Below are 21,451 nucleotides of genomic sequence, written 5' to 3'. Positions count from 1 at the left end.
GAACGATAGCCAGAGATTACCGGTAACCTGGAACCACTTTTTTCATCCACTTCTTTCCAATACCATTTCGGTCAACAATAACATTGCCCCATAGACAGATTGAGACCTATTTTCAAAATTCCAATGCGGGTTATCCCGTGAAATAATATTGACGTTTAACTACTTTCAGTCTTTATCAAAATATGATTTGACACTGAAAATTTGCGCATTCACAATAATAGATCACCTATATCATGAATATGGAAATAAAAATCGAATCAAAATAGAAATCTGTTTTAACAAGAAAAAATATTTTTTCTTGTGTTATGTCCTGTCTACATAGGTCAGACATCTCAGTATTTAGAAAATAGACCGTAAGGTTATCAATGTAATAAAAAATAAAACTACATTAACGAACCACGAAATATCAAAGAAACATACATTTAATTATAAAGATTCAAAAATTCTTGAAACGGAATCAAAAAGATCAAATAATTTAAATAAAATTCATAGTTCTATTTCATAAATTTTAATGCAACTACTAATAATTTGATAGATGTCTGCTACATATTTTTGAGATGTGAAAACAAGTTTGAACCGATTTCTATTATATTTTTATTTTGATATTGATCTATTGATCAATATAAATGCGCAAATTGCCATTCCAAATCATATTTTGATAAAGACTGAAAGTAGTTGAAACGTCAATATTATATGCTTGAACGAAATTTTAATTAATAACATAAAATCAAGAATTTATTAATTCCTTATTTCTTATACATTTTGTAATATTAATACTTCTAAATGTTCTTGATTTTCGGTCTCTTCTGTTTCAATATTAGTTTGTTTAATTGACATATTGATAAAGATTGATAAAAAATTGACGTTTCGACTTAACTTCAGATTTTATCAAAATATGATATTGACACTGACAATTTGCTTATTTATATTAAATCAAAGATCGACTACATCATGAACATCAAAATAGGAATAAAATCAAAATAGAAATTTATTCTATTATTAAAAATTAATTTTTCCTCAGTCCTTACATCTCAAATATGTAGCAGTATTTAATCAATTGAATTATTTGTAGTTTTATTAGAATTTACAAAATAGAGCTTTAAATTTTACTTAAATTATTTAGATTTTTTTTATCATTTATAGTTTTTCGTTCTTATGAACGTGAACCATTTCTAAAAATTCTCTTTTACCTTTATTAGATTCCGTTCCAAGAATTTTTGAATCTTTATAATTGAATTTACGTTTTTTTGGTATTTCATGGTTCGTTGATGCAGTTCTATTTTTTTATCGTATTGATGACCTTTTAGTCTACTTTCTAAATACTGAGAGGTCTGCCCTATGTAGACAGCGTCACAACTAGTAAAATCAATTGAAAAAATAACAGAAACATTTTTCCTTACCATATGTATTACCGAAAAACTATAAAGGATAAAAAGGACCTAAATAATTTAAGTAAAATTTAAAATTTGATTTTGTAAATTCTAATAAAACTACAAATAATTAAATTGATTAAATACTGCTACATATCTGATATGTAAGGACTGAGGAAAAATTAATTTTTCTTATTAGGACAAATTTCTTATTTTGATTTTATTCTTATTTTGATGTTAATGATGTATTAATTTAATATAAATACGCAAATTGTCAGTGTCAATATCATATTTTGATAAGGACTGAGTTAAGTCGAAACGTCAATTTTTTATTAATCTTTATCAATTAAAAAAAGGTGTAAGAAATAATAAAATAAATATATATATATATATATATATATATATATATATATATATATATACATATATATATAAACGCTTATGTTGTGGGATTGTGGCAAATAAAACACCAAGGTGTGCTCTTTTTAATATATATTCCGAGGCTTCGAATAATTAAATATTCGTCATTCATTCATATTGAATCGATAAACTCTTTTTAAAGAGTTATCAGTTTCAAATTTGCTGCAATCTCCAATATTCTAGTTCTATATGCATATGTTCGTAAGTAAATGGTCTTGTATAATGTATTTGTATTTTTATAGAAATTATCTTTGACGTTTCGACCTAATTTCGGTCTTTATCAAAATATAATCTAACATTAACAACTTGTATTATTATATCAATTAATAGATGAATATCAAAAGGAAATCTGGGTTTAACCATACAATTATGTTTTTTCAAATGTCACATTTTAAAACCCAAAAAATAAGCAACACTAAATTCGAATTAATCACAGTTACTTTGCAATTTATAAGATATTTTATTTGAATTGTTTATATTTTTTCATAGCTTTTTTATTACGTTGTATAAGAAGAAGAAGAAGAAGAAGAAGAAAGTTATTAATAAGAAAGCTATTAATGATAGAAAAGAACTAACAATTTAGGCAAACTTTGTAATGTTACCTTATAAATTGCATTGAAACTGTGAATAATTTGAATTTAAAGTTGCATCTTTTTTGTATATTAAAATATGACAACAACTAACGATGAAAAATAGTTTTAAAATACACCCCTTAAGTTACGATAACATAAATAATATAAAAATGCCATCATAATTCCAATCCTTAATAATAAAATCTAAAATAAGTACAAATAAGTATTAAAATAAATGGATTCAATTGTACTATGGAATTTAACAGAGCAGTTTGAGTATTCATAATTGTAATGTCATTATTTTTTTTCTCCAATACAAGGAATAATACTCCATAAACTTGCACCAGCAGTTAGAGCAATGCCTAGACAAATGAAAAGTGATACAAATGAATTAACTTGAGAGTACCACAATCCACATAACGGGGGACCTATTAATTGCAAAATACCGTTGACAAACAGCCCCATACCATAAGTTGACTGCAATCTTTCTGATCCTAGCATATCAGCCATCACAATAGCTGTAATACCCACGTATGTACCAGATGCTAGACCAAAAATAGCAGAAAAGGCTGCAATTATCCAATAGTTGATAAAAAGTGGCAATAAACTTAGGGAAATGCCAGATAATAAAAGTCCACCGACAAAATAGTAACATTTAGGAAATGAAGTTAAATCAGATAAAGCCGAACCACCTATTCGACCAACTAAATCAAATGCCGATACTATTGATAGCAGCATAGCACCTTGGTCTTTGTCAAAACCTAAAGATTTGGCATAAGATGGAAGCAATATAATGAAGTTAGTATAACTGATAGCATTTGTCGCATTGGAAATTAAAATAATTAAATAAATAGGATCTTTGAGAAGACTTAAATCTAGTAACTTGGGCTTTTGAACCTCTTCTTCAAGAATAGTTTTGGATTTATTGGAACGTAAGCTAAAAGAACTTGCAAAAATTTCGGGCTGTAAGGTTAAAGTACTTCCGTGATAAGGAGTACTAACATATTGGAAAGAGCTAGTTGAAGTACTTCTGCGAGGGGCGATAGATCTACGCCTACTACTTGGAAGACGAGTTTGAGAGTAAAAATCCATCGCTGTACTATTACCTTTCTCTGATACAGGATGTAGTGTGGAACTACTGTACATACTTTCTTTAGCTTTTGCTTTGAGTATTTCTTGTCGACTTTGAGGCATGCTCACCTTTCTTTCTCTTTGTTGAGGTTGTATGTTTTGCATAGCTACACTTGATGCGCTGCGATTAAAATTGTCGGTTGTCTTTTCTATGTGCTCCAAAAATGAATCGTTTTGAGGTGTATTGTGGAGAGATGTTAAACTCTCGTTATTACTTATAGTAAACTTGGCTCTTTTTTCCTCATTTTCTTCATCTGAAGTAACTTGTTCTTTTTTCATGTGCTTTTCTACTCTATCATAAAACAATGCAGCTACAAAAACGTTCAAAGTAAGTCCGCCCATGAGTAGCACAGCACCTCTGTATCCGTATGTAACTAGCAATATGCGAAGTATAGGAGGAATTATAATCGATCCAAATGCAGATCCAGAAATACATATTCCATTAGCTACTCCTCTCAATTTGAGAAAGTAACTGCAGACTATATAAACAGTTGGTGGAAATGACAGTCCTGCACCAATTCCTACTAAAACGCCATAGCTTGCATAAAGAAAATATACAGAGCTGGCCCAAAAACTTAGTATCATTCCTCCAGCAGCACAAATACCTCCTAGAATTGTTACTAATCTGTAAGAATATCTTACTGAAAGTATACTCGAAACTGGACCTGTAACAAACATTTTATTAATTAAACAACGATATATAAGGAGCACTGTTAACGTGGAACCATATACAAGATGTTTTCAAAATAATATGATATATTCATCGCCACATTTCAAGATAAAGAATAATCAGAGGAAGCATTTTTCTGCAAAATTTGGCTTAATTTCTCAACTAGGTTATCAAGACAATATTTCCATATTTCCAATATTTTTTCAAACTTCTCTAATGTAGTGATTTGTCTTTTGTTAGTAGGGATGGAAGAACTTGAGCATGGGAAAATTCCAAGGATTGACACGTCAGCGCATAGGTTGATTGGTACCATGCACAAGACTATTGCAGTTAGTTAATTCATTTTCATTTCCAAAAGGAAATTTAATTTCAAAAAAATGGGTAAAACTCAGTCGAAATAGGAAGTTAACTTTTCTAGCACAAAGTGGAAATAGTTGCGGTGTAACTGCTGATTAATATTCTCAAATTAGTAGCCTTATATGGCATTGTTGTCGTCGGTCGAAAAAGTTCTTAAAGCTCTTCCTATGACTACGAAATTCCAAGAAATGGCAGAAATGAAAAATAATAAGAAAGAACCTCAAGAGTGAAAAGAAAATCTTGAGCGAGTTAATAAATTAATATTTGATTATAGAAAAGTTTAAGCAGCTGAAAATCAATTTTAGTAAAACTAAGCTCCATAAGGACATTTCAGGTTTAATTAGGGAGATAACTTCAAATATAAATTCATGTCGTGAAAGTTCTGCTAGGAAGAATAGAGAATTTTACAACATGTAGGTTAGGAAATGTAGATTTTATTCGGTTCGAGAAAATGTCTTGCGGGAGAAAGCTATGGTTGTTGCGGAATTTCGGAAATTGAGGTAGGCTTGCAGTAACACATCTACATCCGGAAGGAAATTCATTGATTCTTTTTGAAAATCAAATATCTCAAAATTCATTATCATATCAATCTTTAAATGCTTTGTTTTACTAATAATATTCTATAGCTGGCATTGGATCGACGTAATTTTGACTTTGGATTAAATTGAAACGATTAGGATCATTAGAACCGAATGCTTTAGGAAGTTTAGTCATTGGTAAGTTATTCAACGAATTCAAAAATTTTGAGTTACTAATTATTGTCATCGATATCAATGTTATTACAAGCGTTATTGGTTCGGGTTTGAAATCACTTTGAGTTAAAAAATAATCGAGAACAATCTGATGATCAAATCCTCTACCAATCGCCTACAACCGTTTATAGCTGAACTATTCATGAGTAATTTTGAAAATCAAATTAGTCAAAAGTTTCAGTATTTTCCCAGGGTAAGGAATGTGGATGATATTTTCGCTGTATTCAATACGAAAAAGGTATATATTTGGGAATTTTAGCACACACCTACGCTGTGCAATTATTTTGTCATACTAGTATTACGAGGTAAAAAACAACGAATTTAGGTTTATTTGCAGATAAATGAACATTGGTAAACCATTCATTTCACCGTGATTGACACATCTGTACTTTGTAAACAAGATATCGGAATCAGGGTTACTGCTGAATGTGGTGAATTGAACTCCAATCTTCTCCATGTGCTCAGTTATTTTTTATTCATAATACCTTTCTTGTATATCCATCAATCGTATATATGAAATTCATTATTTTGGAATATGGTATTATTGAAAGTCATAATTTGACTAAATCAAATTAATTGGTTTGCCTACTTCATTGAAATAATAATTAAACTTCTTTACTATTTCATTAGTATTAGTTTATTATTTTTCTTACATACTTATAATGTGACATAATTTTCTTGATATAACACTCTTAAAGATATAACGATTGAATCTATTTGTATATTTGGAGATCTAACGAATTTTAATATTTATCATTAATCTTATTTCTCCTTCTTCTATTGAAATCTTTTACTAGCACTTGTTCTTCACTGATCTTTTCAGACAATTGCTCTTGATCTCTTTTCACTCAAATAAGAATATTCCATCAGTTTTATCATTCATTCATATTATTTCCAGCTTATATTTTTTTTAAATAATCAATTTCTATACTCTGTAATAACAATGCCTAACAATAAATTCAAATGTCCCAAATATATTAATTAAAGCCCCATGTAAAGTTGTACAATCAGTTTCAGTAGAGAGTATTCACTAAAATTAACCTCTCTTCTGTTTAAAACAAAATAGTACACTTGCCAAATCTACAGTCCTGGAATAAAAACCAAGCAGAAGGTCCAACAACTAAATTGACTCACCAACATTGCCAATATCGAAATACTACATGTGGCAAGTGATTATAATCCAAAAAACATTTCAAATTTTTTTGGCCTTCCATATTTAATGATATCCATTTTCAAACCAATTGCCTGAATATGCTACTTTTTTAGGATATTTTCCATTTATTTGTAATTCCACTAAATCTAATCCCTTTAATACTCTCTCCTAATATTTCAAACGATTTGAATTATTTTACAAGAAATAAAAATACCATCGACATAATATTAAAAAAATTCTTCATATTCCATGTACCGTCATAACTAATGCTGAATATGTATTTTGTATGTCAAAGGATACTATATAAAGTCTGTTCTTCTTGTTTTAATTGTATTAATTGCATACTAAGGTTTAAATCAGTTTTTGAAAATATTTGATTATTTTGAAGTTACATCCATCAATCCTCATTGGTGCTTCTAATGTATTTATATTTCTTTCACTTTAACATAATCTTACTTCACTGTTCGATTTTTCTGCAACCGCCAATGGATTGAGAAATCTTGTAAATTTATATTATAGCTTCTGTGAGCTTATCCCAATCTCTTTTGATAGAGCACGCTTTCATTCTGAAATTCTCTTTTCCTTTAACTTATAATTTTTATTTCCTGGTTAATTTTAAACCATCTTTACAACATTTAAATCCTCATTTTTTTCCATTTTTCCATTTTATAATTCCCATATCCACATCTATTATATTTTTCGTGATTAACATATCCATACTTGGTGAAAATTTCCATTATTTGCCACTATTGTCTATAACATTTCTATTGAAATGAAATGAGATATACGTCATATTAGAAAACATCATTGCATAATAATTTAATTCCATTATAATGAAATTTTTCAAAATATATTTTTTCTATATATAAACCTTGTGATGTTTCTTCCCAAAAATATCCAATGAAGATACCTTCAAAATCTTTTATTTTTTTAATCTTTTTAAACTTCGATTTCTCTTGCAATAAACCAAACTAATTCAATACTTTCTGAATTCATCATTTTTATTTCTTTATAATCTTCAAATAAATTAATATTTCTTGTTAGATTTTTAATTATATTAACAAATATTTTTGAATTATAATCTAAATATCCTCATAAGTTTACAATAAATATATCCTAAATATAAAACATATTATTATTATTTTCGAAATTTTGCCGCAACCTTTTCTATTTTTCCTCTACATTTATTACCCCTACTTGTCTTTTTTCTTGTTTTGTCATAATACCATTTTTGTCTAAAATTTATTAGATTAGTTTATTTTAAATCTTTATCAATTTTCTCCAATTCCTTCTCTATTTTCTTTGCTGAGTTTCATTCTTTTCTGTCATTTCTATATTTTCTCCCATATTTGTATTGATAATATTCATATCGTTTTTTCTATTCTCATTCACAATTCTCAAATTCGTTTGTTTATTTATATTTAAACTCAGTTACACTGCTATGATCTCCTATAATTCTATATTCATGTTGTCTACTACTCTCTGACAGTTCCATCTCAACGTTTTTCTTCTAATAAAATTCCTGGCCCGTTAAAGAATATAACAATATACAAATACACGAGATTTCAGATATCGTAAACGTTATCATTCAACAGCCACTGTAAGCAATATATCTATTAAATAAAATATGACCTGCAAGGCTTCATCATCACTATGATCAGCACAACTAACGAAATGTTTTACGAAACGAAAGATGGACTTAATATATTTTCATTGACTTGTTTCCATATTCACATTGATTTTGTAATATAGCCGTACTCAATACAGGGTATTTTAATTTATTTCCTTGAAAACAATTAATTTGCAAATAATATTTACAAAGGTAATATACTATTTGAAAACCAATGCCCAAGGATTTCTAAACTTTTGGGTTGCATAAGTATAATTAGGTGGTTTGACAGTGATTTGAACCAAGGTCAAAATTCCCAGCACATGATGTTCCATCAAAGTTGCAAAAGTCAATAATATTGGAAATCACACGAGAATGTGACATTTGTCAGTAGGAATTCTTTTTTCTAGTGAGTATCTCGCCTGAAAACGCTTCGAAATGTCGCATTTTACGTAATTTTGTATAACGTGCAATGTCGTTCTCTTATTGTGGACGATTAGGTACTTTTATTGTAACTTTTTTGACTTTTTCAAATAAGAGCCAAAAATAATCTCTAGCGTATTTTTCCAACTTAGTCTATAAGTTTATTATGACGTATATCTTCGTCCAATTCATTTCGAATTTTACTATCAATTACGGTCTTTCCAACCACAGCAGCTTCTTCTGAGATGGCTCAAGTGCTGAAAGTCTGGCAAACAAAGGTATGAGAGGAAGAAAACCTCAAGATTTTACAAGTATTACTTACACCAATTTGCTTTGGTCCTCCAAATTGTCGAATAAATACTTGCTGCTCGCTGCATTCCCTTATACAGAAGCTCAATTCTTCATAGATTTCTCACCCTCAACATAACGGGGTCATCCTTGTTTCTTTGAGCTAATTGCCAATTTTCATTTCACCTTCATGCTGGCTGCTGGTTCCAACTGATTTATCTTTGTAACGTTAATCAATAAATTTATTTGCGATTTAGCAAAATCGTATTGTTTTCAGTTGTGTTTCAGTTGTATATTGAGAGAATTCCATTTTTTTTTAATAAAAAGTTATTTTCTAGGAGTTACGTCTGCACTGATTGTCGGTAGGTAGATGGAGTTTAATGGTAGTTTACTGATTAGTAAATTCAAAGCCCCTCTTCCTCAAACATCCACATTAAGATTAAGTTTGGTAGGATAAGGAGGATTTTTGTAAGGAATGTGGTTTGTTTGAATAGACCCTGATATAAGAATAGCCCCCCTGCAGGGCTGGGGTACTAATGTCTGAATGTATTGTGACATCTATATTTAAATAACTCGTCATAGGATCAGACGCTACCTATTGGACACTTGTACTTTACCACAACGCCATCGCTTGGTAAACATGATAAAGTACTTTTTGTGTCATTACATGTAGTCCCAATTGGTGTGGTAATACAAATGTCATGCTGTCAATTCTAACAATCTAAGCTAAATATGAAAATGTATATGTTTATTGAAATTTGTTATTTCAACTGAAATGCGAACTATTGCAGGATGTCATAGCACAAGTCAAAAGAGTAGGATAGTTTTCACTTAAAGATTTACGAGTAATCTATATCGATGCTGATTACCTATGTCAGACATATTCAAAAATACTGAAAAATCTCACGGGACATTCGATCATTTCATGCATTTTAAGCTATATTTGTACAATATACTCGTCAAAAATGATTATGATGATTTTTTAAGTTCTCTTCTTAAAATAAGTGCAATATATGATCACGAAATTGGATGCTCGTTAAGTGAGAAGAATTAAATTTCAAAATACGACAGGAAATATAGTTCTTCTAAACGGAGCCTCAAAATCTTACACAGGTACATACTTCAGAACTAATCATACTGGAGTTCAATTAGATACACTTGACCTTCTTGAAGGCTTTAGTACGGTACTGGTTCTGTACCATTGCATCTTTAACTAGAATGTGATCTTACGCTAATCATAATAAAAACCTAAAAATGTTATCAGTCGTAATCGATTGCTTTTCAAAGTATTTGTGGACTTATCCACAAAACACAAAATATAGAGAAATGGTTCAGCTCGGATAAAATAAATAAACGTTGTACAGAATATAATGATTGTAACTACTTTTTATTTTGCCGCGTAAGGAATCAGTTTGTGGAGAATAGCATGGCATTATCCGCAGAGGGCTTAGCCTATAAACAGAGAAGTGCTAGAAATGCTGGACTGGAATCAAAGCTGAAAAATAGAGACGGTGGAAGACCACCACAGCCGGCTTGGGCTATAGATAAAGTCGAGCGTTTTGGCAACATTTCTACAGGCTTAAAGGCCAAAAATGCATGTAGTGCTGCACCTTGAAGAGCTGTTTCAAAAATTTTATGCACGGAAAATAATACAGATGTCTTCAAAAACAGCCTGCAAGCTAACTTTTCTCGAACTGACAACCCCGATTTCCTGAGGGACTTGCCATTCAAACATTATTCTTACCTAAAATATAACGCAGAGCTCCCATAGAATAACCAACCGAAAGAAGATCATACCACTTCACGTACCCTTCCCTATAGACTTGTTCAATCGCCCTGCCGAGCTGTGAGCAGCACAATTCTCAGACGGAATGGAGTATCTAGGCAGGCATTAAAAAACCTTCTCGGAATAATCTTTCTCCAGCTCTGCGACGTATTCAACGCCTGTCTGGCAGTTTCATATTTTCCTAGATGATGGACTTCTGCCAATACTGTTCTCATTCCCAAAACCAGCATAGACTCTTCTATGCCACAATCTTACTGTCCATATCGCTCAACAACGCCCCGACTTTGAACGTCTGATCAAGGACAGAATATGGAATTTTTGTACCGAGTACAATACAATTTTAAAATCCCAATTCGGATTCAGGTCCAAACACTCTAACCACAATGGCATATCTCATTGATGGTTCCATAAGTTTCAAAATCGATTATTGCTTATATCAACCATTCACCCTCCTGACAAAAAGTTACATTTATAAAACGAAAAAAAAATATCACTCAAAAGGAAACCAGATGCAATTTCTAGGCGATCTTTTTTATACATTTTTTTAGAGCTTTGTCTTAAGCTTCCTGTTTAGTTTCGGAAGATAATTTAAACTAAAAACAAAAAATATAACCAAATTTCCATATTTTATTTTATATATGTCCAGTGACCAACTGCAAACACAATAATATATTTCATATCTCGGCCATTTACTGTATACTGGCTTCTCTATACTTTATGTTTAGCAACTTCAATAATATTTTTGTTCGTTCTATTTTGTCTAACATATCTGTAAGACCTGTAATACTGTAATGTTCATATATATATATATATATATATATATATATATATATATATATATATATATATATATATATATATATATATATATATACCGTCACAACTAAGTTCATAAGCAAAATTATGTGTCCATTAGCTTATAATTGTCCACTTCCACCATATTGTAATGGAAATCATACATGACTGTTTTGGAAATACCGCGAATAGCCATACTTTTCTTTTTTGAAAATGATTCATTGTCACTCCAAGTTGGCACTATACAATTTCTTATTTCTATTGCCCAAAAAGGGAATGAGGCCTTAAAAATTATTTTTAAATCTATCAGTTTTTAACTGAACGCAGTATAGGAATAGTGTGCATGGATATATAGATCTTGTAGTGGATATTTTTGGAAGCATTAAAAATATTTTAGATCGAATTATTTATTTGCCAAGGCATGTACCTAACCCAATTGAATGTTGTTCAAACCACGACAATTCAAGTCTTGTTCTAGATCCTAAATTATTGAACAGAAAACAAAATGAAGAAAATATTATTTGTAGGTTGTAAAAAAGAGATAATTTGAATGTAGTTTACGGATACGGTTTAAAATGAAAAACAAATGAAATCAAAAGCTATATAGAAAAATGTAGATGTATCAAAATATTACTTACTGATAAAATAGGGTTCATAATAATGAAATATGAGCAAATAAACAAATGGAAACATTGTTAAAATTATCATTAAAATATTAAAAATGGGGAACATATGTAAACATATACTTCAAATGTTTAGTTGAAAAATATATGCTGACGTAAAAATGTATATACCGCACATATACTCGATAGAAAAAAAATTGTATATAATGTTAGGGTGCCCTTTTTTGTTACAATTTCTTGTGGTTTCTTACCTAACGAACTATACAAAAAATAACACAGAGCTGGTATCCACATTCCTTCTGCTGTGGTTGAATCGAATGCTTCCAAGAATTCAACAAAGAGAACTCCAAAAGATTTGATAGTGCCTGGCACCAAAATGTTGACCATCGTGGCTCCGAATAACACCAACCACCCCCATCCGCCATCAGGTGGTACCAATTTCCATTTCACCATGTTTTTATCATTCTTTTTATGTTCTAACAAGATAACACCTGAAACGAAAATAATATTACTTTAATGTATATATTATGTGTAGTGTTAATATGATTAGAACGTATTTGGGAATACTCAAAATAAATATTCAAAGCAGTGGCGTTTCAATTAATACGAAAAAACTCATACCAGTTGTGACTATATATACAAAGAGATAATTGACGCAAACCTTAGTAAATTTGAAACATCAGACAATTCCTAATAAATCCCTACAATATAAAGGTACTATCAATCTACATATTTGTACATTACAGTACTACAGAGTAAAATATTACAGATATATTAGATAAAATAGAACGGACAGAAATATTTGTAAAAATGACCACATTACGTACGTCAAGTAATCATAAATATGCTTTATAGTCGGAATACCAGCGACATTTTATCAGGTTACGACCTACATATTTGGATGCCGGTATCAACCAACCAACTTTCCGGGCTTAGTTTTTGATGAAATTAGTTCTAATCTTAAAAGAATGCTATAACCTTACCAAAATAGTGTGATAAAAATTGAACCAAAGATAAATAAGTGGCTAAAAAAGTACGTATATAAACTTTGAATACTTATTTCGCTTATAATTGGTCTACAATTACATGTTTATATTATGTTAACCTTAAGTTAAATTGTTTAATTGTTAAATTCATCTTGATTAAAATGTATTCGATTTTTGTCCATTTGAAATTAGGATGGATTTTTCCAATAAAAAAATACAGAAACTTTTTTTCTCTATGTACTTCCAAAGAATTAATCACCAATCTCTTTTACGGTTACATTAAAATAAGCATTCATCTCGTTATATCAAATTTAGATTTAAATTTATGTAATAAAAATACTGTTTCTTTGGTTTCGACGTTTCGACTTTTCTTTAAGTCTTTATCAAAATATGATATTGACACTGACAATTGCTTATTGATATTGATCAATAGATCACCTACAACATGAATATCAAAATAAGAATAGAATCTAGCTAGCACTTTGTTCTAATAGGAAAATTAATTTTTCCTTGGTCCCTATATCTCAAACATATAGTAGTAATCAATTAAATTATTTGTAGATTTATTAAAATTTACAAAATAGAGCTATACGTTTTACTTAAATTATTTAGATCTTTTTTATCATTTATAGCTTTTCGGCAGACGGGATAAAACCAAACCCGGAAAAGATTCAAGCTATCCAAAATTACCTGATTCCGAAAACGGTTCGCGAAATAGAATCATTCCTAGGATTGCCAGAATATTATCGCAAATTTATTAATAACTTCGCGAAAAAGCCTTTCACGCTGTGTTTGAAAAAGGGCGCTAAAATAAATATAAACTATCCATTATACATTAAAACTTTCGAGGATTGTAAAGCTTTACTAACTAACCAACCAATTTTAGCCTCATCCAATTTTACTAAAGACTTTATCATAACTACAGATGCTAATAATTTTGGTATCGGTGCAATTCTATCCCAAGGCCCTATTGGTCAGGATAAACCAATTTCATAGGCCTCACGCACACTCAATTATGCAGAAACATTCTATTCTATAATAGAAAAGGAACTTTTGGTCATAGTATATGCTACAAAATACTTTAGACCTTACATTTTTGGTAGAAAATTCAAAATTGTTACAGATCATAAGCTCCTACAGTGGTTAATGTCTCTAAAAGAGCCAAACTCGCGATTAGTACGTTGGAGATTAAAATTAGTGGAATTTGATTACGAAATTGTATACAAACAAGGTAAATCAAATAGTAACGCAAACGCTTTAAGTAGAGTAGAAATTCGCCCTGTAGATTCAACATCATTTCTCGAATACATGAAAGAATTCAACAAAAACCTTAACCAAAGTCCCATTCCAAAAAATTCTTCCATAATTGCCCAAATAGACCCTGAAAACGAAACGGTACCCACAAATCAAGAAGACCCAATCTACATATATAAATACATATTACCTTTTAATAATTTTGTCAACCAAATTATTATAATAAAAGTAGGTAAAAACACTCGTCAAGAAATAAAAAAGCTTTTCGATAAGAATGTCAGAACTAGATAGCAACTATATGTTACCAACGAATCCTTTCAATCTCAAATTATAATATTCCTTAAATAATATGGGGTTCCAAAGAAACAATACGTATTTTACTTTCAAAATGAAGACAATGAAGTTATAAAAATACTCGTATGTGTAGATTCACACCAGAAATTCTACCTTCAAATTACTCAAATCAAACACCCTTCTATTTGATATCCTTAATGAAAATAAGCAACTTAATTTAATGAAAAACTGTCATGAAGATATAACAAACCACAGAGGTATAAATGTAACTATTCAGGAATTAAAAAATATTTTTAGCCCATCACTTTCAGCTATCCACGGTTACCAATCTTTATTAAAATTTGTTTCCCGTTTTAAAATACCCGAAAATATAATCTCGGATAATGGAACCGAGTTCTGCCAAAATATGATCAAAGAATTTGCCAAATTATATAATATCAATTGGCACTACACTCTCCCATTCAATACAAATAGTAATTCAATTGCTGAAAGGTTTCATTCAACACTCCTAGAACATATGAGAACTCTTTCAATTACTAAACCAAAACTTACTCTTTTCGAAAAACTGAGTTATTCAATTATAGGATATAACAATTCTATACACTCCGTGACAAAACAATAACCAACAGATCTAATTTTTGGACATCTAGAACTTAAAGATCCTTTTATTATAAACTCCGACAAACAACTTATAAATCCTCAACTCAATAAACATAAGGAAACAATGTAAATATTATATGACAATCTACATAAAAGTTTACTCGAAAACAAATTAAAAACTATTGAAAAACGAAACAAAAAACGTTCTGATCCTCCTACTATCGAACCCGGTACCATAGGTTACAAAAAACAAACAGACAGACAAGCAAAGACTAAACCTCCTTACAAACCCAAGCATGTTCTGAAATCAGAAGGGATTACAGTTACAACTCCTCAAAATACCTACCACAAACTTTTATTTAAACCTCCCAGGAAACTGACTAACGAAAACCCCGGTATTCTGCCTTACAAATTAGGAAAAGCTAAAGTTAAAACTTCCTCTTTTCGACAATTAAGAATTGTAATTGAAAACTCCACAGCTCCCAATAGACTTGCACTTTTTACAATGTACAAACACTTACATCTTGAAATTGATAACATAAATAAAAAAATGTTCTCAATTTTTCCTAGCAAATTATCCAAAAGAGCATTAATCAATCCTCTAGGATCTCTCGTAAAATTCATATCAGGAAACCTAGACAAACAAGACGCAATAGAAATTAACAACAGTATTTCTCAATTAGAAAATAGCCAAAATAAAATTGTAAGAAAACTCAATAATCATATTTCATTAAACCAAAAATCTATGAATGTATTAAATGATACATTATCAACATTGAACAGAAACCAAATATCAATTTTCAATAAAATAACAGAAACACAAATAATATTAAATGAATCTAGAAGTAATGTTAATCAATATTTAGAAATAAGAGATATTATAGATCAGCTAAAATTTAATTTAGACCTAATTTTAAGATTTTTGAAAGATATCGGAAACTCAATAGGTTTTTCTTTTTTAAATGCCGTACAACCTAGCTTAATTTCTCCAGATATATTTAGAGAAATTATAACAAATTTACACAGATTCCACAATAAAGATCAAATATTATTCACAGCGGATGACTCCTTAAATTTTTATAAGATAGTGAAAACAAAAGTAGTTCATGCGAACAATTTTCCTCTGGCCCACCCAAACTCCTTTGATCATTTTCATCTCTATTCCATTCCAAATATAAATCAGACTATTATTATTCCCCAATCACCCTTCATTATAATGAGCAACAATTTGTACCAATACCAAGAAGAAGAATGTACCGATCTGCAATCCAAATTTCTATGTGAAGAGAATCGAGTCCAGCCAACGAAGAAAACAGACTGTGTGACATCTCTCATTCAGTGACATAAATAACTGCAAGCAAGTGCCTGTCCAAACGAATTCCAACTCATAGAAGAACTAAGTAATAGCCACTACATCGGTATTTTTCCAGAGCCAACAAAGATGAAACTAAATTGCAAAGATAGTGACATCACAATTTTACATGGCACCTACCTTTTTATTATTCCACCCAGCTGCCAAATTAAAACCTCATCTGTATCATATTCGAACGAAAAGAGTACAATTACAGGACACGCCCTAACATTAGAAGAAATTACCGAAACCTCTTTCCCAATTATGAAGGTACAAAAATTGAAAATAGAAAAAGTTCACCTGGATAAACTTCATCAAGTACTCCTTCAAGAAAAGAACGAAAATCCACGAGAAGAAATTCGAACCCACCAGAACATCTCCATATATGGCTTTAGTAGTATCACGATAATAATCTTAATCTTTTGCAGTATCTACATATTTAGAAAGAAACACTTGATACTTAGTTTATGTACAAGAAAAGAAACTCCTAAAAGCACCTACATCACTCAAGTTGTTTCACCGCCCTTACGCCCTTGAATTCCATTTGAGGAGAGAGGAGTTATGGAATGAAATTTATATATCCGCAATATCATTGTTTTATTTGTACGAGGTCGTTAGTCTGCTGTGTCAGCAATAAGACCTTTCTTTATTATTAATTTTAACAAATTTGACTTTATTTGTATGAGGTCGCTAGTCTGCTGTATCAGCAATACGATATTTATTTATTGTTAATTATAATAAAATCTAAGAGAATGACTTTAGACTTCATTGTAGTAACATAAAAATCTGTGTAAAATAAATTAAATAAAATTTTTAAAAATTAGATCTTTTCTTTTTCCGGAAAAATAATGAACTTTGTTATTTCAAATAGATGATTCTGTAAATTTTTCGCTTTTCGAAATCCTTAAGAAATACTTATTATTTTTCATCAATGTTTCCTATACCTAAATGCCATAATTTCGGAGTTATAGCTACATTTGTGTTTGTCATAAAGGATCGTTTATCTGAAAAAGAATGAATATCCTAATCGAAATCCCATAGTAAGATTAGGTTCAGTAAAAGATTTATCCAAATCAGGGCGCAGAAAAACTGCATCAACTGAAAACAAATCTTTGTGTTTGTGCTCTGTTAGAAGACTTGAGTACAAGAAAAATATCCAGGAAACTTGATATGTCGCAAACATTCGTAATGAAAATTTTACATAATAAATTCCATCCATACAGAGTAACGTTGGTTCAAGTGTTGTCAGATGATGATTTTGATAGACGCGAAGAGTTTGCAGACCTAATGATAGAAAAATGTTACAATAAAAACGATCCAAATTTTTTAAATAATGTTATGTTTTGCGATGAGGCCCCTTTTTGTATTAAGGGAAACGTGAATCGGCATAATTGTAGATATTGGTCATTAACAATCCTCGTTGGATGTGTAAATCCCACACCCAATATCCCGAAAAACTGATTGTATGGGCTGGAATAATAGGCGACAAAATAATTGGTCCCTTTTTCATATAGGGTTATTTAAATAGTCCGGCGTATTTAGTTTTATCGGAAAATAGTATTATACCTGAGTTGGTTCTGATATTTCCAAATCCAAGTAAGTATTTTCAATTAGATTAAAAAAAACTATTATTAGAAATTTTCAGACAATAACAATATCCCAAACGATAATATTTGGCTATAACAAGATGGTGCCCCATTTGACTATGCGTGTGTGGTGAGGCAATTCCTAAATAATGTGTTTTCCAGAAGATGGATTGGAAGGCGTGGTTTTATCGAATTATTCCGCGATCACTCGACATGAATCCTTTAGACTATTTACTGTGGGGTTACTTAAAAAACATCGTTTATAAAACAAAACCTGCCAATATTCAGGAATTAAAAAGTAGGATTACCGCAGAGATAAGAAGAAGTCAGGGATGTTGCAAAATCTACTGCAAAGTTTTAAAAATCATATGGCTTGTTGTATTAAAGTAAATGGACTACAGCATTTGCTGTAATTGCCTTTACTGTATATTTTCTAAAATTGGATAAATATTTTACTGCACCAGTTTCGTTAAACTTTTTACTGACTTACTGACACTAGACCTCGTTACGAGATTTGCATTAGCACATAAATAATTAAAGAATATTCAAATTAAACGGGTTTATTTAATCGTAGCGATCTAAATGAACAATATTTATTGTAACTTTGGTGGAGATACTGTTAATGTAGCTACAACTCCGAAATGATGGCATTTAGTTATAGAGAATATTACATAAAAAATAATTAGTATTTCTTAAGGATTTCTAAACACACAAAATATATAGAGTGATCCATTTGAAATAACAAAGTTTATTATTTTTCCGGAAAAAGAAAAGATCTAACAACAATATAAACACCACCATAATACCGGCCGTAACACAAGACCCTTGCGCACAAAAATTTATTAAAATTTTTATACAATACGTTTCCGAGATAATTGAGGCGCTCCATACATAAAACTCACTCTGTGAAATTGGAAAAAGATACAAATACAACCGAATTAATATTACTCAAAATAATTAACAAAATAATTCGAAACTATACTAGGTTTTATAAAATTTAAAAAAGAAATCAAAGAAAATTGCACCATCGATGACAAATTTCCTACTGAGTAAATTCATGGAGAAAAATCAACTTTTTAAACAATATTCAACAAATCCTATTAACTTAAAACAATCTGTTAGAAATAAACTATCAAATTTAATCACAAAAACGAAACAATGATATTAAAAAAGTGTATTAATAGCGATGCTTATAATTATAAGAAAATATGGGCAATTGTTGAAAAAATTACTGGTAAAAAAATTATAGAACGCAAAAAATTTATGCCCTGAAAAAGAAGATTGATATTAGGACTTTTCGGAAACTGATCGAGTTAATGAATACGTGGTCATATAATATGATCCTTTCGACTATGATAGACCGGTGGGTAGTTACGATCAGCTGACGGGTTTTTTCTTTTGTTTATGATTTTTTCAATTTAATTATTTATTTCCCTCAAATGGCAGTCTACTGTTAATTCTCATGAGCAGCGTCATTCATAGGTTACTGAGGTTTGCAGTTTTTATACTTTCCGGCATTTCAGCATAAAATAGTTTATTAGTATTAAACCTAAGTGCAAAATCCATGAGAGTATCAAAATTGTAGAAGGTATCTGGAGAAGACGGACAAATAGAGAACTGATGATCACATACAAAAAGCCTGAAATAACACAACACTTTAATACAAAAGAAGTGATATTATATATCAAATAACTTATAATAATTGTGACGTTGTTTATAGAGCAGACATTTATAAAATAGATTAAAAGGTCATCAATATGATAAAAAAATTGAACTACAAATCATGAAATAACATGAAAACATACATTAGTTTATGAAAATTCAAAAATTCTTGAATCGGAATCGAATACAAGAAAAAGAGAATTTTTTGAAATTGTTCACATACAAAGGAACGAAAAAGCTGTCAATGATAGAAAAGACCGAAACAAACTAAATAAATATCATGGAAATCATATTTCCGAAACAGTTGAAGATAGGTATAGAATATTGTAGGAAATTAATTGAGAGGCATAATAATAAGTAAACTAATTACTAATAACATTTCACAAAAATTTTGCAATAAATGTCGAAAAAAGGGTTGAACATCTGACACTGGTAATTTTATCACTAATTTTAGAAATAAATTGGAGGAAAAAAAATAACAGAGCGATATTAAATATCAAAATATAACTCGAACCAAAGAATTTATACAACAACATAAACCTCTCAAAATTTTGAAAGTAGCTATATTTTATATCTAATAGAACTGTTATGATGACATCAGAAGTGAATAAATAATACGATGATGAAATTATTGAATGATAATTTTGAATTTAGTTAACTGTACGTAATAATAATAAAATGATACCAACTCAAGAGCTCGAAGAAGATGATTTCTATAGGAGAATGTTTTTTTTATGTTTATGAACAAATGATAACTTTTCGGAATCAGGTAGACAGTTTCCGAACGTCACGTTCAATATTATATGTAAATTTCAAATTTAAAACATGATCTACAAAAACTTTGATTCATATTAATTTTTTGTGCGTTAATTTTTCCAAGATGTTTATTTAGTATTACCAAATTGTTCAGGTCTTTTTTATCATTGACAGCTTTTTCGTCATCATATTGATGACCTTTTAATCTATTTTCTAAATGTCTGTTCTATAAACGACGTCAAAATCATTACAAGTTACTTGATATATAATATCACTACTTTGGTTTTTTTAGATTTTAGTTTAGTGAAATATTTCGATTATATTTGAAAAGCGTTAGCCCAACCAATATAAAAGCTGAACTAGATTCTACTCTGGGTACGAGTGCTCTACTGTTATCGTTTCGTAAAATATTGGATAGCAGAGTTTAAACAAGGCTGTATGACCTGCGAAGACCAGCATCGCACTGGTCGACCAAATGAGGTCATTACAGTAATGACGAAGAAAATCCACAAAGCGATACTGTATGATCGTCGACTGAAAGTGCGCTAGCTAGCAGGCATAGTAGGCATTTCAAAAAGTGTGCGCAAGGTAGGTACCGCGTTTGCTCACAATGGAACAAAAACAGCGTCGTAAATATATTTGAATCGAGCCGAAAGAAAAAAACAATCAAACCAATAGACTGAAAAGGGAAAACCGGCTCCAAAGAAGGCAAGGACCGTTCCATCAGCTGGCAATGTCATGGCGTCGGTTTTTTGGGATGTGCGTGGGATAATTTTTATTGACTATCTTAAAAAAAGAAGAACTATCAACAGCGAGTATTATACGAACTTATTGCTTGTATTGGTCAATGTTCTTTAAATCAGATTTCTCAAACGAAGATTTATTTTCTCATAGTTCTTCGAAATTTCTTCGACAAGTTCCGCTAGATTTTTAGAGTTTTTCCTTGTTTTAGCTTCATCTGTATTGTAATCATTAAATTAATAATAATTGAATATTAAAAAGTTTTTTGGTCT

At 30.1% G+C, this 21,451-nt stretch overlaps 1 protein-coding gene across 2 annotated transcripts in view; it reads right to left on the bottom strand.

Annotated features, from left to right (window-relative positions):
* Positions 1 to 492: 492 nt before the first annotated feature.
* The window catches only part of LOC130903390 (monocarboxylate transporter 13), a 29,381-nt gene continuing 8,422 nt past the window's right edge, over positions 493 to 21,451 (bottom strand). For both annotated transcript variants that reach the window (XM_057815466.1, XM_057815459.1), the window contains exons 2-3: positions 12,201 to 12,440; positions 493 to 4,158 (exon numbers count right to left, since the gene is read on the bottom strand). In XM_057815466.1, the coding sequence (XP_057671449.1) occupies positions 2,660 to 4,158; positions 12,201 to 12,440 (1,739 nt within the window). In that variant the 3' untranslated portion in view covers positions 493 to 2,659. The remainder of the gene's footprint in view (positions 4,159 to 12,200; positions 12,441 to 21,451) is intronic.

Source organism: Diorhabda carinulata, chromosome 1 (assembly GCF_026250575.1).
Source record: "Diorhabda carinulata isolate Delta chromosome 1, icDioCari1.1, whole genome shotgun sequence".
Classification (NCBI taxonomy): Eukaryota; Metazoa; Arthropoda; class Insecta; order Coleoptera; family Chrysomelidae; genus Diorhabda; species Diorhabda carinulata.
The sequence above is the reverse complement of the archived record's forward strand: the minus strand, read 5'-3'. Positions and strand labels throughout refer to the sequence as shown.